Source organism: Triticum aestivum, chromosome 4A (assembly GCF_018294505.1).
Source record: "Triticum aestivum cultivar Chinese Spring chromosome 4A, IWGSC CS RefSeq v2.1, whole genome shotgun sequence".
Lineage (NCBI taxonomy): Eukaryota > Viridiplantae > Streptophyta > Magnoliopsida > Poales > Poaceae > Triticum > Triticum aestivum.
The window spans coordinates 596,699,615-596,723,192 of NC_057803.1; the positions used below are offsets into that span (position 1 = coordinate 596,699,615).

Genomic DNA, 23,578 nt, shown 5'->3' on the forward strand with positions numbered 1-23,578 from the left:
CCGAGATCCTCCACAAGGAGCTCGCTCTTGCCAAGGAGGGGAAGTTCTTATAACTTCCAAGGTCGGTCCCATGTTAGGGTTTGTCAAGCGAGCTCCTTGCTTTCATTTGCAAGGAGCAAGGACCTGTCAAGATTTTGTGGATGCCCTATTTTGCTTCGAGGGTTTTGTGGATGATGCCAAGTGCTTCGTTCTTCAATCAACCAATGAGGACCTGTCAAGATTTTCATTTGCAAGGAAAGAAGTCATAAAAGCACAGCTGGTCTCCAAAAATAATAGGCAAGTGAAGAGAAATATCGATATAAAGACCAGCCAGGCACGCCCGAAGCTCCACTTCATCCACACTGGAGAACAACCTAATAAAGTCCCAAGACGAAATGACGACGTCTTCAGAGGAATTCCTAGCCACAACAGCAACAGTCCCCCTGCACTGATACTCTTCACAAAACGAGCGTCAACACCGATTTTGATACGATTAGAAGGGGATGCCTGCCACACCTCATGATTCCTCAAAAAGTATCAATCCGCCTACACCCACCCACCCGCCGTCTCCTTACCTTTATTGTTGGATACGATCGAAACATTAGCCTGACTAGGCGTAAAAGAGGACCAGTAAACTTTCCACAAAAATAATAGTCATGCACATTCTAGACAAGCAACCCTAGCAATTTTACACTGATCATAATCATGAACACATACTAACAATCATATAATCCTAGAAAATGTACACTGATCATAGTCATCACAGGTTGGCTCAAAATCGAACCGAATCGACACAACCGCCCCAAAAAACCCTAATTGCCCCGTGGTTGGCTTTCACAACATCCGCCTGAAGCACTCCTCGATAGTCATAAGATTTGGGCAACGAAGCATAGGGAGGCGGAGCTTGCAGCACCGCCATGATCGCCTTGCAGTAGCACGACCTGGATCGACATCAGCGAGCTCAGCTGGCGACGTCTGCCGCAAAAAGGGAGAGGGTGATGGGGGAAGACGAAGGAGTGGGGTTTTCGGGGGAGACTGGATTGTGGGAGAGGCAAAGATCGGTGGGTGGGCCCAGGGGCATGTGTCGGTTGAGGGAGGCAGACAGCCGGTTGATTTTAGTCGTTTTCGGTCTTTTTTTTTTTTTGGCCAAGTGGCATCCTAGCTGTTTGTATTTGGGAATATATGCAAGTTTTATTTTGAACGGCCGTAAAATCTTGTGTCTATCTATTTGCAACGGTCAAACTATAATTCCTTTTTTAATACTAGTACTATATATATATATATATATATATATATATATATATATATATATATATATATATATATATATATATATATATACTCGGCTGCTCGTAAGTCGTAATAAATCCAGCGGAGAAGAAGCAAGTTGGTAGACCCACGCTTTCCCCCACAAATGAAGCGGCTTTCTTAAACGCGAGGGAAGAGAAGCGCCGCCGCCGCCGCGGGGGGAGATGGCCCCCGCCGCCCCCGCGCCGGCGCCGGCCGCCACCGCCTGCTCATCGTCGGCGAGCTCCGCGCGCCCGCCCTCCACCGCCTCCTCCTCCTCCCAGTCGCCGCCCAGGCGCACGGTCCCGGCGCTCCTCCTCTTCACCTCCCTCGCCGCCCTCCTCATCCTCTCCTCCGGCGAGGCCCACGACGCCGACGCCGACGCCGCGTCCGGCCGCCCCCTCAAAGGTTCGCGCCCCCCGCCCCGAAAACTCGCCCCGCGACCGCTCTCTGTGCCCGGATTTGACTTCGTGCTGCGCGCGGGGATCGATTACGGCCTCCCCCTAGGGTTTAGGGTTTTTACGCGGTCCTGCCCGCCTTCGGGATGCATCCCCCTCCCCAGGCCGTAACTGTTAGTTGCGGCTTCCTTTCCGAATAGGATTTTTTTTAGCGAGTTCGTTTGAGGTATTGTGTGACCTTCTTATTGGGCAAATATGTTCAGCATTTTGCCGTCAGAACTCGTGATCCGGGGTCCATTCTGGGGGGATCTACTGCTCGTTTCGTTCTTGTCGCAATACCGCACACCGTCGTAAACTGCATTGTTCTTGCTGCCCTTTGGGGGTACCCTACTCGTTGTTATAGTTATGTGTGCTAAGGTTCACACACGCCTGTACCAATGTTGGCCTAACTATTTATTTATCACTGCAGATGTTGGTTTGGAAAATCCGGAGGTGACTTTTGCTCCCTCATCCATGGGTGGGATTTTCTGTGAGAGGGTCCGCATTTCTGGAATGCCAAGGTGGCAGTTTCAAAGCTACGCAAATCAAATACATGTTAGAGTGAATGTTTCTCATTCAATGCCAGAAAAGTTCCATTGGAAAATACAGATTTGCTTTCATGGGTAAGTCTTGTATTGTCTGATTTTTTTTAATACATGCAACTTTGCTATGCAGCAAATTGAAGCAACTTTCGTTTGCAGGAATGCTTCTACGGGTCTGTGCCAATGTGAGATGGGTGAATGGCAAGTTCTGCAAGGTGGCATGTGGAACGCAGTGAAGTCTCCATATGTGAGCAGATATGTTGATGTGAAACTGACTGATAAGAAATCTACTGTCTTCAGCCTCTCCATTCAGGATGGTAAAGGACTTCTTTTCCTGAAACTAATCTGTTTCCGCCAGTCACACAAATTGAACAGCATATGTATCTGCCCTTTCCTCTGAAATACTAATTCATTCATGTTCCGTGTAATCAAAATTTGCAGAGCTTCAGAAGTGGCGCTTAGCTTGCCTTGGTATTGGATTTGTCCTGTTATTCCTGTCACCCATCGTTAGTAAATGGGCACCTTTTTACTATAGCAGCTCTATGGCACTTGGAATCCTGCTTGTGGTGCTGATTGTCCTTTTCCAGGTATTGTTTTAGTCAAATACCTGTTTATGATTCTCTTGATAAAGATTCGTTGTTAAAAGAAGTGAAATGAAATTAATGCATTATGTTAAGATGACCTATTTTTCAAGGCTTTCTCAAAAGTGTTTTCTATTAATCTAGTTGATTGATGTTCCATATTCTTAAGTTCATGTAAGCTGCCTGGATGCAAGTTAAATAGGCTTTGATATTTATGCTAGTTTCAAGTAGAATACACCATGAATCAAGTTTAAAGTTTGGCACCATGAGGATTCTTTGTGTTATATGCAAAGTGTCAATGCTGACTTTTCTTAGCAAACCTAGAAACTTCAGTACACTTCATTAAGTAAGATAGTTATGCCCTGTAAACTTGATTTCAATGGAGATTCAACATATCACTATGGTAATTCAATAGTCCCTTGATCAACCATGCCATAGTAGTATCCGAAGTTCTCTTGTACAAATACTTGAAAGTCAGGTCCATCTTGGTGATTTAGACATAAACAGCGAGCTTTGTAGGATAATACCTTAACGGCGTCTCTTATTTTATTGAACTTTGTAGCTCCTTGTAGCATCAGGTGGTGTACAGATGGACTAGCATCTTGTGAGTCATCAGTGTTTGAACCATTTGATGTTTTTTGGTGTATCAGTGCGAGGGTCTGATTGACCAACCAACAACGAAGTTTGGTGTTTACTTTAGTACATTTAATACGGAATATTTTCTTGTAACTGGTAATGATTTTGCTGGTTGGGGAATCATGAGCATTTCTGACGAGGGAGTTACTTTTTTGTTATGTTCCTGTTTGTTTGTTTGTTCTCTACTCTTGTAGATAACTAGTTACTGATTTAATTTGATGTTACAGTAATCAAAACTCTACACCCCCGTAATTTTTGCTCAGTGCACATGATGCCAAGTTATCAGTGTGGCCCTGGTTACAATTTATGATAAAGAACAGTCATTCTCAATCAGGTTTCTATTTATTTGCTGATGGAGAATTGGTTCACTTAATGTTCTGACCTCGTTCTTGTTATAGGGGATGAAACTGCTACCAATGGGCAAAAAAGGTTTATTTTACCTTACAATTTATGGATCTGTGGTAAGTTTTCTATATCGTCAACGTTCTGCTATAACATTTTATTACACCATAAATATGCCTATCTGAATATATTCTCTCTAATTCTTGATATCATTTCATTCCTTTTCCAATATTTAGTTGGGTGTTGGCTCCTACGCTGCACACTACTTCTCCTCAATGGTTGCCTCTATTCTGGAAAACTTTGGCTTGAGTGAGGAGATGCACAACCCTGTAAGTAATTCATCCATCCAAGTATCAACTATAGAATTGGTGATTGAATAATACTTCTTTTTACCCAGCAAACAGCATGAGAGGCTCTTACAGTATATTATTAATAGAAGAGGATAATCATGGTATGATATCTAAAGGCCGCATGGGCCAGAAGCCACATGTTACATCAAGAATTAATTAGCTCAATGCCATCACAGAAATGCATAATTATGAAAGTACCGTTGAGTGTGGGGAAGACATGTGAATGGATTGCTTTGTCCTTGTTGTCCATATTTGTGATGGACTGACCTAGTTCCACGGATATGATTTAGCCTAGTTTTTGTTCGCCCTTTTGCATGGTATTATATCATTTGCTAGCAATCTCCTGACTTCTCAATTATTGTTCCTGTCAGAAATGGTTCACATTATCTTGTCTTGTCTAGTAATAATACTTATTGCCACTACTTTGGGTAATCTTTAAGCTCTTCAAATAACAAAAAATATTGAAATGAATTACAGGTGTCAATCTTTCTGCTGGTAGCAGTTGTCTTGACCGGAGCTGGTTTTGGCTATTGGATGGTGAGGAGATTTATCATTTCAAAAGATGGCAGTGTTGATGCCGGGATAGCACAGTTTGTGAAGTGGGCTATGCGTGTTGTTGCAATGTTCTTTGTTATGCAGGTGGGCTTATCTTCAAACGCTAAGTATTCTTCTCATGCATCTATGAGGACTCTGAATCTTGGTCAATGCCTACATCAGATTTTATTGTCTTTTGAAGTTCATGTTTGACATTGTCTTGTAGAGCACACTGGACCCTATTCTAGCATCGGCTGCTCTAGCTGCTAGCTGGTGGATTTGCTCTGTACTGACAGCAAAGAAAGTTCACAAGCCAACAGCACCGTGAGTGTCCCTTGAGTTAATTACTGTTGTGAATTTACTGTTGCTGTTGAAGCCCTGAATATGCTGATTCTGCTGCAGGAAGCGAAAACAATTAAATGTTCCTTCTCATCGAAGGTTTACTCAAGTATCACCCAACACCCGCCAGGTCCAGTTCTCAAGTCCATCATCAGGGGCGGGTACTGGAAGAGCCACAACAACACAGTATGGTTGGAACAATTTAGCCAATGGAGGTAAAGTAATCAGTATCATGTTCTGCATACTACTGTGAGTCCAGTGTACTGTACTTATAGGAAACTGCCATAAGTCATAAGTAACCTCGAAATATTTAAGGTTGCAAATTGATGGATGTTGGTGCCCTCTGGCCCTGGCTAGTTATTTTGTAATTTTTACTTCATTCAACTGAACTAGTTATGGTCGGAGCCTCGGTGGGTATCCTTGAGGCTACACATTTGCATCCCTGCTCTCTGCTTGCCTTTGGTACTACGAACTAATGATCTTTTAGGCATATATTTAACTCCAGAAGACCTATAAAACCATCAACTTTGACACATTGAAGCATTTGACATAATAACTAGCCAACTCTTGTTGTTGCTTTGCAGGTCTGGTCCCCAAAGCAGTCAGAAAGAGGGTAGCACCCAATCAAGATGAAGACTACTATTCCACCTTCCACAACATCGAACCAAGGAAATACTCAAAGAGAGAATGGGAGGAGTTCACCGAGGAATCGACCAGAAACGCTCTGATGGAACACACAGCGACCCCAGAGTTTGCCCAATGGGCTGCTGACAATGCTCACCGGTTGCGGGTGGAGCGGGACGACGTGTCCGAGGACGAGTCGATCGAGAGCTACTCTAGCTCTTCCGAAGAAGCCGAGAAAGGCGGAAAAGCTTCTCGTCTGTTGAGCAGGTTTATGTGATATCGTCACCGGCTAAAACTGTAGGGAGCTCGACGTGCTGCTTTTGCGGACGATGTGTATAAGGTAGGATTGGAAACTTGGTAGCGGTAGGGGGTGGAAGTTCATCGTTTCCACATGGTTCGCCATTGCAGCAGAATGCTTGGTGACTGTAGGCGGTAGTTGGTTGGTTAACCATCATCCATCTCAATTCAACTAATGTTAGGTTTAGCTGGCAGTCTGCCATCCATGGATCTTTAGATTTTTAGTCGATGCATCAGGGGATGTGGACCGGTGTCGGTTCTGCAACCATTCGATGGATTAGGGACAGTCGATCCTGTTGGGGTCTTGTCATTGTCTTGTTGAACATCTCCTGTTTCATTCTCAGGTGTGTGAGAGTAGCATTTCAAGGATCTTTATCTCTTGTTAGCTGGGCATGTACTATGTGAGAGTTATGCAGAAGCAAAGACTGTTTGGGAGCCGGTATGATGGGTGGCATCGCTGGCGACTTGGCTGTTAGGCTCATCAGCTTAGTTAGATTGTGTTGGTGTTCTTGTTTTCGGAATTGTGGTGAACGTGAACGGCCAGCTTGCTTGCCTTTGTGGTGATTTGGAAGAATTTTTGAATTCCCATGAAAAAAAAAGGTTCGAGTTGTTCTTCCTATGTACTCAGAGAAATAGAACTATATTCTGAGAATGGCAGTCCAATCTTTTTTAGTTCAACAGGGTACTTGGAATGGGCTGAGAGGTTCAGTCTCATTTAGACTATATTCTGAGAATCTGCTGTAAATGGTAGTGAATCTGCCTTTTTTTCTCCCAAAACATTGACGTGAGGTGCACGGGCGGGGGAATTCAAACTCGAGACACCAGGCAGAGAGGCGCACATGCTTTACCACTTGGGCTGAAGCAGTTTTTGTGGAAACATGTACTTAAACTTGTTTTATGTATTTGAACCTAAATTCTCTAAATTCGAATTTTCATTTATTTTAAATCCCGAAATCCTTTTTTCCCTTTTTGAAAGGACAAAAATCCCTATTATTTACAGGGGATTTTTTCGTAACTTGCCATGTTCATTTTCATTATAGGTAGCATGGTATTTTCTAGGTTCTTTTTGTAATGGCCCCTATGGCAAGCTTTTGGGAAATTTTATTACTTATTAACGAAAAATTTGGATTGTTTTTGTAACTTTTTCACATTGCAGTTTTATCACTAAGAGCATGTCATTTTAACAATTAATAACAATTTGGCATTTTTATTATTGATAGGATGACGGTTTTATGATTAAGAGCATGGCATTTCTATTATTAATAAAATGTTAGTTTTATACTAAGAGCATGCCATTTTAATAATTAATAATTTGGCATTTTTTATGATTGATAGGATGACGGTTTTATGATTAAGAGCATGACATTTACTAGTAACATGCCGTTTTTATTTTTAGGAGGATGGCAGTTTTCTTATTAACATGATGACATTTCCATTATCGGCATGACATTTTTATTATTAGCAGGATGACAATTTTATTATTAAAAGGACCGCGATTTTATTTTTTCCAATGACGCATTTTTATGATTTTTTGCACAATGGACCAAATAAAGAAAAAAAAATACAGCACGACGTTGTGTTTTTCGTCCTTGACAAAAATAAAGAAAAATCTTCTCCAAAACATGGCTTTTTTTTTGCACAGTGAAACATCTTGACGAAAAATTTCATAAATTGATTTTTCAGATCACAAGGCACATGGTTTTAATCATACCATTTGAAAATTTATAATTTAAAGAAATGACTGTTTTATAAAGTAGCATGGCATTTTTTAAAACATTTTCATATCATGGCAATTATACATTTATGTTTTCTCTGTTTTCCGTAAGAATTTTTGTTGTTCATGGCAATTATACATTTATGTTTTCTCTGTTTTTATAAGAAAGTATGTTTTTTTTTGTTCATGGCATTTGAAAAAAAACATTAAACTAGGTCTCCGGACCAATGGGGTTCGCCCTAGCCCTCCCCTGACGAACAATCGAGGGAGGCAAAACGTTCGCTGGGAGCTGCTCCCTGGCGAACGATCGTTGGATCGGTCGCCAGATATTAGAGTCCTTATAAAAAATTTGTATGTACTCCTCCCGCATAAAAGAGGGAGATTTGTATGTGCTCGCAAAAGGAAATAATTCACTATTGTAATCTTGTAATTGAATTGGGGTGCGGGCCGTGTGGCTTGATCTCACTCGACTGAGATTTTACCTCAGTCGACAACATATAATATAAAAAAGAATAAAGGAAAAATAAAAAAGGAATTTTTGTATGGATCCCGAATTGTATTCCATAATAATAGAATCCAGGAGGCCGGACGGCGGCAACTGAATCTCTCAATCCTTCTTTGACTCTGCATATTCTGAGAGAGAGAGAGAGAGAGAGAGAGAGAGAGAGAGAGAAAGCGAGGCCGCCTCCGTCTCCACTTCCGTCGCTTTCTCGCCGCCCAATCCCCGCGTAAACCGCCAGAATCCCGATGCCCTTATCCGCCCTCTGATCGAGATTGCTTGGCTCTCGGCACCGCCAAATCCCTCCCCATGGCATTGCAGATTGGCGGCGGCGGAGGCGGCGGGGGGTTCCGGAGCCTGATGCGGCGGAAGCCGGTCGACTCCGACAGGGTCCGCGCCGAGGGGCAGCAGCTCGCCAAGGAGCTCAACATCCTCGAGCTGGTCGCGATCGGTGAGGCGACGTCCTCCTCTCCCCTCCAGTCCCGTCCGCTTTTTCTTTTCTTTTCTGTCCGCCCTTTTCCGGAGTAACAGTATGTTTCTGCCATGGAAAAGCGAGGCCTTTTTTGTGGTTTTGGGAACTTGGGAACTGTGGCGACACTGCAGGTTTCGTGGTGGAAACTGTTCTGTTTATTAGATTCACGGGTCTTGGATCAATGGAGCCGCTAGATTTATTTGGAGGATTTGCTTTGTTTTCTGATTAATGTGCTTATATAGTACGTAAGTACATTTTAACAGGGATTTTAACAATTGTTTACCTAGGCCTGACCTTTTCGAATTGTGACATGTTTTTCGCTCTGAAACAACAGAAATACAAGGGAACAATTTTGCCATGGTACTCTGTTTTTCTCTTTGTAAACAAATGCAGTAAATAAAATAAATCAGTTTTTACATTATGCTTGTATTAGTATTTTTATAAGAAGAAGAAAACTGGAGGCTTATATTAGTTGTGAAAGGCATTCGGATGAGTGGACTTGCTCAAGTTCTATTTTTGGCAGTTGTTTTGTTTCAACCTGTTAACCAGTGCTGAAGTCAATATACAGATTAAAAGACAAAGGGGGTCCTTACTTTATGATCTGTTAACCTTGTATGCTGCCTTGCTTAAGCACAATTGCGGTTGCAGAACTTAATTTTACAATCTGCCACAAAAAATAAAACAGCCACGGAAGTAACAATGTTTTTGTTAACCAAAACGGTAAATAGGCAAATGTTTGATAGACAAATGACATTATCATAAATTCACAATCCAGCAGTGTCAAATGGAGCCCGACGTTTGAGATTCTATTTAACAAAGTCTTTTTCCCCAATACATTGAGTGCTTGTCTGGATTGTTTATGAAAGTTTACAGACGGAGTATTAAATATTGTTGATGAACCCTTCCATTATCTACCAGGGGTTGGTTCGACAATTGGAGCTGGAGTATATGTTCTTGTGGGAACAGTTGCCAGGGAGCATGCTGGTCCAGCATTGGCAGTTTCATTCCTGATAGCTGGAATAGCTGCTGCACTTTCAGCATTCTGTTATGCCGAGCTTGCTAGCCGTTGCCCCTCTGCTGGAAGCGCCTATCATTATTCATATATCTGCATTGGCGAAGGGTAAAAATTACTGGCCCCATGGCATAGATTGCATTCTATACCATGGTGAATTCTGTTGTTGTGTTACATTTAGGATCTTATAAAGGCCAGAATGATCTAACATGGTTCACACGTCGTATTTATCTAGTGTTGCCTGGTTGATTGGCTGGTCGTTAGTGCTGGAATATACTCTTGGCGGATCCGCTGTTGCCCGTGGAATATCCCCCAATTTAGTGAGTGTCATCTCTTTCTTAGAGCTTTGTTCTGTGCAATTTTAGTCAATGCTTGAACTACCGCTCTGCTATATTCCTTATTTTATGAACTTTCATTTCTCTTTTCAGGCCTTGTTTTTTGGAGGACCAGATAGCTTGCCATGGATTTTAGCACGGCATCAACTTCCATGGTTTGACGTTATTGTTGATCCCTGTGCTGCCGCTCTTGTTCTTGCTGTCACTGCTTTATTATGCCTAGGGATAAAAGAGGTTGGTACTTTGCTCAGGTTATAAGATTGCTCATTTCCCCAAATATAGGACCATCAATGATATTCTATTTGAATTTCTTGCAGAGCTCATATGTACAAGCAATTGTGACGATTATGAATGCTTGTGTGATGCTATTTGTGATCATAGCTGGTTGTTATATTGGCTTCCAGATTGGATGGGAGGACTATAAGGTTACTGACGGGTATGTACCCTGAAATCATTTGGTATTTAGCATACTGCAGAGGGACGTTTTTCACTGAACTACTTAAACTTTTTTTTCGAAAACTAGTGGAATAACAGTGTAAACTTTTCAGGTATTTTCCATATGGAGTAAATGGAGTGCTTGCTGGATCAGCAACTGTTTTCTTTGCATACATAGGCTTTGACACAGTAGCGAGTACTGCCGAGGAGGTAAGGAAGGTCCTACTTAATGACTTTTTTGTCCACTTCCATTAAGGAGATATATATTGACTTTTGTTGTTATTGTTGATTTTACTTTGATCGACAGGTCAAGAATCCACAACGAGATCTACCTCTGGGAATAGGAGCAGCATTGTCTATTTGCTGTTTCTTGTACATGATGGTCGCTGTTGTTATTGTTGGGATTGTACCGTATTTTGCCATGGACCCAGATACACCTATTTCATCCGCCTTTGCAAAACATGGAATGCAGTGGGCAATGTAAGGACTCAATTCTCCTTTTGTTTATGCTGTTGGCTATAATGGTCATCTGGTGTGCTTCTGACTGAATTATTCACTATTTTTAGGTATGTTGTGACAAGTGGTGCTGTTCTTGCACTGTGTTCAACCTTGATGGGCTCACTTCTTCCACAGGTATACAAACACGTCACTGTGACTCGAACTTGTGATAATTAGCAGTCTACCCCGTAACGTTTAGTCTATATAGAATTTCCATACTAGGGGCGGCTACTTTTCTGCAGTGCGTAGGTGAACCTAGTCTTGCAGCTTGCCGAAGCTGAGTGACTTCCAAAATAGTTGCTAAACTACTTGAGTTTTTCATCTTCACAGCCTAGAATACTGATGACCATGGCAAGAGATGGACTGCTGCCATCTTTCTTCTCCGATGTGAACAAGCACACACAAGTACCTGTCAAGGGCACAATTGCGGCTGGTATCTGTGCTGCTGCTCTGGCCTTTTTCATGGACGTTTCTCAGTTGGCAGGAATGGTAAGAAGACATCAAGCCGTTGTCATTTGCATACTTTGATTTGATGGCCTTACAGACACAAAAAATAGTTAGCAGCACAGCACTGCATAGATTTATTTAACATGGAACAGAAATTTAAACGCTTGACCGTTTCAGGTCAGTGTAGGCACACTCCTATCGTTCACCATGGTGGCAGTATCGATCTTGATACTCAGATATGTTCCTCCAGAGGAGGTGGTCCCTCTACCATCACCTCGGCGAGAGTCAATGGGTTTGAGCCAAGAATATGATGAGGAAAAGGGTAGGGATCCACTTGGAGATGAGATCTGCGACACATCTCAAATAAAGGATTTGATTATGACAGAACCAATGAAGGACCCTCTTCTCGAGAAGAAGCAACACAAAGGTAATGTGCACACAGTTGCTTTCAGATTTAAACTAGCTGTCCCATTTTTCCCACAAATAGTGTGCTTCTTATAACGGAAGCTAACCAAGATGAATGATCTTTCCTTATAATAATATATTAGGCACGATGGATGAGATGAAGCGTCGGAAGATAGCTGCTTTCAGCATAGGGTCTGTTTGTCTAGGAGTTCTGGTCCTCACGGCTTCAGCTTCTGCCACATGGCTACCTTTGTAAGTATGCATATAGTTGGGAAAGAGATATACATTTGCCTCATTGTTTTATTTAGGAAAATGGAAGAAGCTTTATTACCCCCGGCCTCTGTGCCATAGATGAATGCAGCAGCATCTATAATTGTACCGTTCATTACAAGTCACCAGAAAATCTAACAAATATATGTTTGTTTCTTATTATCAGCCTACCGCTTTGCATTGGTTGTATTGTTGGTGGTGTGCTCCTTATACCTGGTCTTGTTGTACTCTGCTGCATTGACCAAGATGATGGCAGGCACTCTTTTGGTCATTCTGGAGGTACATTAAACTGCTTGTCCTTTTCTTGTTCTTCTTTTAAATTAAAGAGGATGCATGTTTCTTTAGGCTGAACTCTGTCTTTGCTGCAGGATTCATGTGCCCCTTTGTTCCGTTTCTACCTGTTGTATGCATCCTCATAAATACATATCTGTTGATAAACCTTGGGTGAGTGCACATCTAACTTTAGATGCTTATTTTGCTTCCCTTTTTTCGTGATTTATCCAGAAAGCACAATCATTTTCATTGTATTTTTCAGCGGAGATGCATGGCTGAGAGTCGGCATATGGCTGCTGATAGGTGTTTTCATTTACATTTTCTACGGGCGAACCCGCAGCTCGCTAGTCGATGTTGTGTATGTCCCTGTGGCCAAGGCCGATGTACGCAGGAGTTCATCTGGTTTCATGTCCTAGAAAAGAAAGAACCGTCACATCTTGGAGCTGGCAAAACCTCGCTGGCCCTCACCTGCGCAGCCGGATATCAGCCAGCCCGGAAGGGCCTGTTGAATTGTTGGGAGCTTAGTCGTCGACAGGGTCTCATTGATTCAGTTTTTGGGGGGCGTGCATGAGAAAGATCAGCATACAGACTAGAGTTTGGATTGGGTGGTGTAGTGTGTGATTGTTTGTAATTCATTCATTCATGTATAAGCAAGCCCCTTGTAACGGAACGGGTGAATACTGATTGAAAAGAGATGATGGAATCTTACAGAAATTGCAACAGAAACCATTCTTTCAAAGCTTCAATACAGTTATTTATACCAAAAAAAAGAAATATATATATGTGCATTTGCTGTTTTGTTCCTGTTTAAACTTGAAACGAACACGATGAAGTCGGATGGGACAAATCAGAAATGTCTGGAGGCCTGAATTTTGGATAGATCACTGCTAGCTACAGTACAACACAACTTGTCATGGTTTTAGTTCAACCACGGCAAGTATTTTTGAACGGAGGGAGTACAACAGAAACAAAAACACAAACATAAAGACTAGCTAGTACTCCTTGGTGAATGCAGGGAGGATCCCTGTGAGAAAGGACTGGAGCAGTATCATCGCTCTCTCGGGTTGGAACGCCGGGACCATGTGCCCGGCTCCTCTCACGGTGGCGAAGGTGAACCCTCCTGCGTACTGCTGGACATAGCCCCCTACCTCGTGGCCGGCCGTCCATGGACGCCATGGCTCTGTAACGGAGAGGTTGAGGTCGCGGATCGTGTACTTGGTGCCGGTGAAGGGGCAAACGGAGTCGAAATCCCCGCTGAAAATCAATTCGTCAGTCTCAGCATCAACAAGAACCAAAGTGTCCCAAGCTCATATGCATCATAATTTGTCTGATGGTCTGTCGTCAAGAAGGTGGAGTACCTGAAGAGCCATATGGGCAGGCCGTGGTCAATTAGCCGTTTCAATGTTGGCACCATGGTGTCCGGTGAGTCCTTGAAGTCCTCAAAGGATCTGCACAGCACAAGGTTAATCAGGCCAGTTCTAGAATGAAAGATGTAAATTCAAGTACCAGGTAGCTCATCAAAAAAGCTATCTTCAGCACTAGCTAACCTGCAATCGAGCCATTTGGTTTCTCTGGCATGGAGAGCCTTCTGAACTTGAGGACTGTTGAGGTAGTCCTTGGTAGGCACATAGCTGCATGGATCATATCCGGGCAACTGAAAAGGATGTATGTACGTGCGTTCATAAGGGTGAGTGTATATGAGATATACCCTGTTCAGTAAAAATGACGAAAAAACTCAATAAAACATGCGCAAACTAAGTTCATTTTTCTGGTCACGTACGTAAGTGCTGGAGTAGTAGGAGCCGTTGGAAGCGATGATGCAAGTGGGAGCGTATATGTTATCGTGATCCAGGATGCCGTCCTGACATTCGGTAATGGCCTGGTAGCACCTCGCACTGATGGAGGACTCGTTGATGCTGCAGCCGCCAGCGATGTCAGCCCAAACCTCATCGGAGATGGCACCGTGGCTCCACAGGTACTTGTAGTGCCCTATGAGGTTTTTCATCTTGTCGAGGTAAGGGTTGCCGACCATGATACCCTTGTGGTTACACTTCCGCTTCGGTAGACCCCCTGTAAACACAAAGACGGCCGAGATTGCCCAATACCCCTTCATAACAGAGGGCAGGATGGACCTATTTTGAAAAAGCTTCCCCCGCCGGCCTGACCGCCCGCAAAAAATAAAAAAAACAGGCGAAGCAATACGTATATGAATACAGCCCGCCCGCCCGGGAGGGAAAAAAATTAAACCGGCCGGCCGCACGCGTCTGGTGACGCGGCAGGCATGCAGACGTGCCCGCCCGCGATCACGGCGGCAGTCCCCGCAGTCAACGCGTCGCGCCGCATCCGTCGCGGCCCCACCCGCCCACGTCCCCCGACCGCACGCCAGCCCGCACCCGTCTGCCAAGCACGGCGCCCGAGGCGCGCATGCACGTAGGCGGTTGCACGCGCGTGCCGCCTGCTGGACGCCACCGCTGCCGCCGCTGTCGTCTCCTCGCATGCCGCGCCTCCACTGCCGCCTGCCGCCGCGCCTGCCGGACGCCACCGCTGCCGCCTGCCATCGCTGTCGGCTCCTGGCCTGCCGCGCCGCCGCTGCCGCTGTCGCCTGGGCTGCCACCCGACCGGCCCGCCGCCTGGCCTGCCCCCTCCGGACGCGCCGTTCGCAGCGCCCGACGGTCAAAGCGTCGCCTCGCCTGCCGCGCGGTCATTAACGCGCCGGCGTTAATAGCCGCGCTGCCGCCCGCCCGCCTCCTCCCCCGCCCCGCCCCGCCCCGCTATAAAACGGCGACGCCCCGCCCACGCCCGTCCCACCGTGCTGTCGCCTGCCCGCCTCCTCCCCCGCCCCTGCCCACACCCGTCCCACCGACGCCCGTCGCCGCCTGCCCGCACCCGATGTCGTTCTTCCGCGGCAGCAGCAGCACCGGCGGCGGCGGCGCCGACGACGACGTCCCCGGCGCATGGCCGACGAGCATCGGTGTGCCGGAGACGCTGGAGCTCCACCGCTACTGCCTCCTTGTGCCGCCGGGCTGCCGTCTTCCACGCAACTGGAAGATCGACGCGGACGGCTACGCGACGCCGGGTCCCGGCGCGACGGAGGAGGAGCTCCGCAACCACAGCGGCGGTCGGGACAATATCGAAGGCCGGAAGCGGTTTTGGTGCGGGAAGGACTATTGGGAGGTCATGGCCACCTTCCGCCTTGCGGCGGCCGGCGAGACCCCCGACCTGACGGGCCGTAGCGGCCGTCTTCGCGCACCGCCTCCACCGCACGATCGCCACAGACGTGGCGGCGGCCACGGTGTGCACCCGGCACCGGCGCCCGCGCCGGCCGCCCCTCCCTCGCCGCCGGGGATAGACTTGCTGCCGGAGCAGGTCATCCTCCGCGAGGACGGTGACCCGGATGACACACCGGGGTACCACGTGGCCGTACGGGCGTCGGAGGCTGCAGCGGCGGCGGCGGAGGTGATGGAGGCCGCCGAGATTGCAGCCGCAATCCAGGCGGCCGAGGCGGCGCAGCAGGCGGCGATGGCAGCGCCGGAGTGGCAGCAGGTGCCGCCGGAGTGGCAGCAGGAGTGGGAGCAGGCGCCGGCGGAGTGGCAGCAGGCGCCGGCGGAGGAGGAGGATTCCGACGACGATCCGGTGGACTGGGACGACCTCGCCAACCGGTCCAGCAGCGACGATGACGGCGGCGACGACCCGGCTGTGATTGATCTCGTTGATAGCGACAATGAGTAGTTTTTTTACTATGTTTTTTATTTAATTTGGTTATGTCGTTGTAAGAATAAGTAGTAGACTTTATGTATGAACTTGTAATCATCGAGTTCGCTCGACTATGTAAAATATTTTATCTATGTTGAATGAAATTTAAGTGAAATTTCTTTTGTCCTTTTCATTCGGGAGTTTTGATTTGATGATGAATTTGTACACGAAAATATGGTAAAACATAATAAAATAGTAAGGACGCTAAAGTACGTGATTGCATGCATGTAACAGAACAAAATTTTGCGAGTGTGTGTGCATCCCGAATGTAGTCCTACACGCACGATATGAACGAAATCAGACAGGAAACACACGTAGCTCAGTGTGTGTCCGGACATCGGTGTAGGGTACTTTAGCCTAGGAAACCCTAGAAAATGCGTCGAGGGTTAAAAAATTGCGAGAATTGGAGTGTGTGCTTTGGATGGTGATGGCAACGTGTGGAAAAAGTGTCGTGATGTTTGACGGAGTAGAAAAAAAATCGTAGTTGGGAACCCCCTCCCCAGCAGACCGAGAAGTAGCTGGTTGCACTGGGGCTATGTGATCGCATGCATGCAATTGCACCAAAGTGTGCGTACATGTGGGCACGGCCAATGTAGGTCTCCACGCAAGGTTGGAACAAAAACGGACACAAAACGGGACGTTGCGTCACGTCCGGGCAGTGTTTTTGCGATTTTCGACCTGAAAAACCCTAGAAAATGCGCCGAGCGCCGGAAAAATACGAGAATTGGCGTGTGTGATGTGGATGGTGATGGCAACGTGTGGAAAAAGTGTCGTGACATTTGATGGAGTAGAAAAAAAACTGTAGTTGGGAACCCCCTCCCCGGCAGACCGAGAAGTAGCTGGTTGCACTAGGGCTACGTGATCGCATGCATGCAATTGCACCAAAGTGTCCTTACATGTGGGCACGGCCAACGTAGGCCCCCACGCAAGGTTGGAACAAAAACGGACACAAAACGGACGTTGCGTCACGTCCGGGCAGTGTTTTTGCGATTTTCGACCTGGAAAACCCTAGAAAATGCGCCGAGCGCCGGAAAAATACGATAATTGGCGTGTGTGATGTGGATGGTGATGGAAACGTGTGGAAAAAGTGTCGTGACGTTTGACGGAGTAGAAAAAAAACCGTAGTTGGGAACCCCCTACCCGGCAGACCGAGAAGTAGCTGGTTGCACTGGGGCTACGTGATCGCATGCATGCAATTGCACCAAAGTGTCCGTACATGTGGGCACGGCCAACATAGGCCCCCACGCAAGGTTGGAACAAAAACGGACACAAAACGGACGTTGCGTCACGTCCGGGCAGTGTTTTTGCGATTTTCGACCTAGAAAACCCTAGAAAATGCGCCGAGCGCCAGAAAAATACGAGAATTGGCGTGTGTGATGTGGATGGTGATGGCAACGTGTGGAAAAAGTGTCGTGACGTTTGACGAAGTAGAAAAAAAACCGTAGTTGGGAACCCCCTCCCCGGCAGACCGAGAAGTAGCTGGTTGCACTAGGGCTACGTGATCGCATGCATGCAATTGCACCAAAGTGTCCGTACATGTGGGCACGGCCAACGTAGGCCCCCACGCAAGGTTGGAACAAAAACGGACACAAAACGGACGTTGCGTCACGTCCGGGCAGTGTTTTTGTGATTTTCGACCTGGAAAACCCTAGAAAATGCCGAGCGCCGGAAAAATACGAGAATTGGCGTGTGTGATGTGGATGGTGATGGCAACGTGTGGAAAAAGTGTCGTGACGTTTGACGGAGTAGAAAAAAAAAACCGTAGTTGGGAACCCCTTCCCCGGCAGACCGAGAAGTAGCTGGTTGCACTGGGGCTACGTGATCGCATGCATGCAATTGCACCAAAGTGTCCGTACATGTGGGCACGGCCAACGTAGGGCGCCACTCGCCCCCTCCCACGGCCCACGCCCACTCCCCTCCCCCGCGCGCTGCCGAACTCACGCCAGTTTAGTCCCACCTCGGAAGCGGAGGGGCACGAGGAGCGACTTAAATAGCTGCCTCCGCCCCCTCTTTCGAACTCCTCTCTTATCACACTGCCCGCAGCCCCGTTGGACCCCGTTGCCGGGCCCATTAGTGGGCTCTATCAGCCGCCCGAGTCGCCCCTTTCGGGCTTGATTTGGGTGTATGATTTGTTCCCCACTATGGGCCCGGCTGCGGTGGTTGGGCATATTTTTTTTCTGAATATTTTTAAAAAATATTATTTTACTTTTACGAAAGTGCAGAACAAATATACTCATTTAAAAAAATGTACGCAATCTTTGCATGCATGCACCTAGGAATCATATAGAAACAATACAAATAAACATAATTTCCAAACAGTACAAATAAACAGAATTTCAAAACAGTACAAATAAACAGAATTTCGAAACTTCATATAGAAACAGTATAAATCATCATGTAACAGTACAAATCAAGTTTTCTGGCACACATGTGCGAATAAAAATAGCATAGGTTATTCAGACATAACTCGTGCGATCACTTTTATTCTTCCTACAAACCAAGCTGCGTCTCTACGCCCAGTTCCTGAACAAAACATAAAGAAATGGGTGAGAAAATATAGTTGGTAAAATCAAAGTAGCAACATAACAAAAATAAAAAGGTTGCAACTCACTTCTCGTTCTTACTGCATGTAGCCTTGTTATGACCTGGGAGACCACACAGACTGCACAAAGGACCACTTTTCTTCTCTGTAAAATCTTTTGGCCTACCATTCTTTGTAACGTCGGGGCCCCCCTTCGACCGCCCCTTCTTAGGTGCACCCTTCGTCGAAACTTTCTGAGGATCACCAATACCAGGCTCAACTTGTTGCGCCTGACTTGCCTCCTTCTTCAACATAGCATACCTTCTACTTCCTATAAGTTCCTCCTCTGAAATCTTTTTCTGCGCTATTATGTTGTCCAGACACTTCATCAACTCGTCGTACAAGAAGGGATCATTTGCTGCAACATGAGCAGCTTCTGCGGTTTTAATGGTTATTGCACTATACCGTTCTCTCTCCAATGGCCCTGACCAACCCCATCCAAACATATCACTCTTCCGCTGCACAGGCAACCCATCTCTCGCATGTTTGGACAACCGATGCATGACACAACACTTTGGTATTTCAGTTAAGTTCAGATGATGGAGAACAAACAGAATGTGTTTGCATGGCAGCCCTTTCCGAACCATCCTAAGACAACTGCATGTAATAGTTTGTTCTGAGTTACCTGGTTCATAAACAATATTGTACCTGAACTTGTGGTTATCCTTCCATGTCACCATGAATGTTTGACGCCCAATTCCCACGAGCGTCTCAAATATCTCCAGCTGACCCATCTTATGCAAATCATCTTGCAGGATGTAGAAATTAGCAGGTGTGAATACTTTGGCGGCATGCTCCTCAAGGGCCTTATATTCAGTAACCGACGGTGGTTCCTTTTGGAATGCCTCGCAGTCATCGTACGCCTCGTTCTCACGCAGGCGAACTATACAGTTCTCATAATGCACCACCAAATCAACAATTGTCATACCGTAGTCCAGGTGAAGGTGAAGGCAGGAGTTGAGGCTTTCACTCCTCTGGTTACTTCGCATACCAAGGAAAAAACCATCGGAAAGATATGAAGCTGCCCAAAGTCTCCTCTTCCTGTACATCCTGTCAAGCCACTCTTCGGTTCTATCCGTCTTCCACTTATCATAGAAAGCTTTCCATCTCTGCTCAAAGTTCGCTTGAGAGGTGGCATAGTACAGGAGCGATCTGAACTCATCCAGTGACTTGTAATGCAGGTGCCTTTGCATATTTTCTCGATATGCCAGGAGCAAAGACGATGGAAAACATCTGAAAGGACAGTCCGAATAGCCCGGATCATTACAGCGTCACCGTCTGTGATTATTGACTTTGGCTTCACCTGACAGTTTGCCTTCATAAATGTCTGCAGCAGCCACACGTATGTCCCTTCCGTCTCGTCAGCAATGATGGCACAACCAAACACTGTGGTGCAACGGTGGTTGTTAACTCCGACAAAGGGGACGAACGGCATACCGTATCTGTTCATCTTATACGTGCTATCAAACACGACCACATCTCCGTAGTCCTGATAGTCCCTTCACGACTGTGCATCGCACCAGAACATACTCTTCAATCGCCCTTCCTTGTCACGTACATACTCAAAAAAAACTCAGGGTCCTTCTCCTTCCTGCTCCTCATAATGCCAACTGCCGTCTCTGCATCTCCCTTTGCAATGAGCTTCGTTTTTTCTCTGCAACAAAGATTGTAAATGTCCCTCCTGATAAGCCCGCACTTATCGTACGAACCGTATCTACTGATGAAGTTGTCCATTATAATATGCTTTCTTATCCCGGCTGCTTCCATCGCCAATATCTCCGCCCTTTGGCCATCTCCAATCCGTCTGTGTGACCAAAAAAAAACAAACCTCGTCCGGCCGAGCCATCGCGTGGTTGTGATCATCCACGAATGATGCGACGAACCAAACGCCACGTTCTCTGTCCAGCTTCACCACCATATGTGCACCGCAGTCGCAACGAGTCTCCGGTCTAAGCCTGCGCTTGCGGCCCTCCATGGTTATGAACTTGCTCTGCCTTCTCCCTGCCCTGGAGCAAAGAAACCGCCGGTACCGTATCATTCCCGAAGCACCTCGTTTCACCTTCTGTTTCCTGATACTAAACCCGTGCTCTCTGGCGTGATTGTTGTAGAATATGTATGCATCCCCTTGCAACCGAAAGGTCATAGCCATGACGTTCCAATGTGTCTCAAGCATCTTCTGCTCCCTTTGAGCCTCCTCAATATCAATCTCTCCCTCATGGTCATCAAGTACAGGACCATCTGACTCCTCCTACAACATTCATTTGAAAATATATATGTCAATTACTATCATTTAAATCATACTATTGATCGATGTACAACATCTAGCAACTAACCTGGCTCAAGTTATCTGCAAATGATTCCTGCCAACTATGTTGCACATTGTCAACATCCACATCTTCCTGTAAATTTGTACACAAAATATATAGTTAGCCATGCCATACTTTGCAAATTCAAAAATAAAAACAAAATATACGCCACTTACGTTGTCGCTATTTGCGCCATGTTCATTATTATCAAAATCCTCCGGAGGTAAGATATCATATGACGAGACGAAATCGTTGTCGCTGATGTCATCATCTTCATTCAAATTATCGTTATCGGTCTTAGTCACCTTATCAGTACCATTCTCGTCCCTCCCGAATGCTGATTCTTCGTCCATGTCAACACGCCAAACTCACAGAACTGCAAAACATCATGTGTTAGGTTTAGTACAATGCATCATGCCCAAAGCAACGCTAGTTCTGTAAATCATGCCCTAGTCCGTAGAGGAGGCGCTGCGGCGGGAGGTTTTGATGAACCCTAAACCCTAAATCAGTACATGCATGAACTAGCCCTCACTTCTATTCATCATGCCCGCCCCATGCCCGCTAGGTTTAGATGACAAACCTTGGCCCGCGGTGTAGACATCGCCGGCGTTCGACGACATCGCTGCGGAGGCGGCGTCAGACGTCGGGCCCTTCACGTCCCTGGCGTAGGACGACGACGGTGAGATGCAACGACGGACGACGTTGCGACGGCGAGGGTGGTGTCGGACGGGGTTCGGGCGGCGAGGGCGGTGTCAGACGTCGGGCCCTTCACGTCCGTGTCGTCGGACGACGGTGAGATGCGGCGACGGGCGACGTTGGGACGGCGAGGGCGGCGACGGGCGACGTTGGGATGGCGAGGGTGGCCTCGGACGGGGTTCGGACGGCGGCGATCCGCGGCGGCGGCGATCGGCCACTTTGGAACTACCGTGATAGGCGGGCGGGCGACCAGATGGGCGGGCGAGAAGATGGGGGCGGGCCTAGATCGTGGGTAGTTTTTGCGGGCGGGCGACCAGATGGGTAGTTTTTTTTTCAACCGCGTATACGTATGCCTGGCAGAGCCGTACAATACGAGGTGGGTATACGTTTCTTCCGTATGCCCATTCTGCCCTTCTACGTTTTGTTGGGGGGGGGGGGTCTACCGAAGCAAGCCCCTTGAGGTTAATGGTGTTGTTGTTGCTGTTGTGTGCTAAGATGGTGGCGGCGAGTTGGGGGATGTAGTGACCGGCATAGCTCTCCCCGGTGATGTACAAGGGGCGTGCCTTGTACTCGGGGAACATGTCGAGCCAGCTGACGAGGAAGACGTAGGCGTCCTGGGCAGCCATTGGATCCCCCATCTTGTCATAGTCGGAAGACGTGTTTGAGTAGGAGAATCCCACGCCGGCGGGTGATTCCAGGAAGATGACGTTGGCGACTGCAAGTTTTGGTGGTGCGAGGTACATAAGGTTTTAATATATACATTTACAAAGTTTAACCATATTTATAGAAAACAACACGAACATTTAAAATAACAAATATAAAATATATTCAATGATGAGTCTAATAATATTGATTAGATCTAATGTATTGGAGGCAGTGACATTTCAAAACTAGAATGGATGGTTACCGTTGTTCCAGGCATGCTTGTTCCTCGTGAGGGTTTTGCCGTCCCTGTTTGCACGGAAAGGACCCAATTCTCGCATTGCTCCATGGCCGAGCGACGAGCATCCAGGCCCTGCTCCACATCAAACCCTTCTCATGTTGCAAGTGTACTTTCACGGTGCAACATAATTCACACTAGCTAGCTGTAGTGTCTTTCTTACCTCCGTTGAGCCAGAGGAGGAGTGGTTTCGCCGTCGCATCGCCGGGCGCTTCAACGAAGTAGTAGAAGAGAGCGCGGCCATTGTGGCTGCCGACAATCACGTACCCACCGTACTGGTCGAAGTCAACACCCTTTGGCTGCCCTGGCAGGGCCGGGATCTTGTCGGCCACCTTCAGAGCACCGTGGTCGGAGGCGGGGTACTCATCTGTTCGGAGGCTGCCGAGAACTGACTTGTCATATAAAGTAGGATCACTAGTGGTGGTGGTGGTGGTGGTGCTTCTTCTTCTAGATAAAATGAATTTGGTGAGATGGGCCTCCTGAGATGCACGGGCGTGCAATGCCAAAGTGGGAATAAAAAGTAAAAGGTGCAATGCAGCAACAGCAGTAAACTTCCCCATATCTCGAATCTCCCCAATGATCGTGTGTGAGTGATATCGGTGGTGGTGGAATCGTGGGGTTTTTTATAGGCCATGGAGGCGTGGAGGTTGTGCTATATTTTTTGGGAGTGTATATATGTATTTATGACCAATACTCCATATCATCTGCACAATATCAAATCCAGATCTACCATGATACTATGTTTTATAACTATAGATTGGATGGATATTTTTTCTGGTGTATATTTAACAGAAATTTCATGCTTTAATTACATTTATTATATACCAAAAAACTACATCAAGCTAGTAGTATCAAACATCTATAAAAATGATTAAACTATTTGTGCGGCGCCACCCTATTATAGTCTTGCGAATGCTGCACCATCCCGTCTCTTTCTCTCACATGCATACAACCAAAGATATCAATCTATGGAAGCGTAATAGCACTGAGAATC

General features: G+C 46.5%; 2 protein-coding genes across 3 annotated transcripts; one reads left to right on the forward strand and one right to left on the reverse strand.

Moving 5' to 3' along the window:
- Positions 1-1,363: 1,363 nt before the first annotated feature.
- LOC123087371 (cationic amino acid transporter 3, mitochondrial) lies at positions 1,364-13,107 on the forward strand. Of its 2 annotated transcripts, XM_044509369.1 has the most exons (24): positions 1,364-1,674; positions 2,134-2,326; positions 2,405-2,562; positions 2,687-2,832; positions 3,861-3,923; positions 4,041-4,133; positions 4,632-4,793; positions 4,915-5,012; positions 5,091-5,242; positions 5,612-5,918; positions 6,293-6,342; positions 9,552-9,753; positions 9,881-9,965; positions 10,074-10,214; positions 10,298-10,416; positions 10,529-10,625; positions 10,723-10,895; positions 10,982-11,048; positions 11,244-11,402; positions 11,538-11,787; positions 11,909-12,017; positions 12,202-12,314; positions 12,404-12,479; positions 12,571-13,107. In XM_044509369.1, the coding sequence occupies exons 1-24, from the start codon at positions 1,452-1,454 to the stop codon at positions 12,722-12,724; spliced, it is 3,390 nt and encodes a 1,129-aa protein (XP_044365304.1). In that variant the 5' UTR covers positions 1,364-1,451; the 3' UTR covers positions 12,725-13,107. The 2 variants fall into 2 exon arrangements, with proteins under 2 accessions (XP_044365304.1, XP_044365303.1); XM_044509368.1 differs by lacking the exons at positions 1,364-1,674; positions 2,134-2,326; positions 2,405-2,562; ... (6 more) ...; positions 5,612-5,918; positions 6,293-6,342 and adding an exon at positions 8,280-8,612.
- Positions 13,108-13,300: 193 nt separating this feature from the next.
- On the reverse strand, positions 13,301-23,144 carry LOC123083986 (serine carboxypeptidase 1-like). The gene is made up of 7 exons (XM_044505817.1): positions 22,748-23,144; positions 22,552-22,659; positions 22,088-22,359; positions 14,089-14,346; positions 13,856-13,962; positions 13,667-13,756; positions 13,301-13,562 (listed from the first exon to the last, which is right to left on the reverse strand). The coding sequence occupies exons 1-7, from the start codon at positions 23,142-23,144 to the stop codon at positions 13,301-13,303; spliced, it is 1,494 nt and encodes a 497-aa protein (XP_044361752.1).
- Between the last annotated feature and the right edge of the window lie 434 nt (positions 23,145-23,578).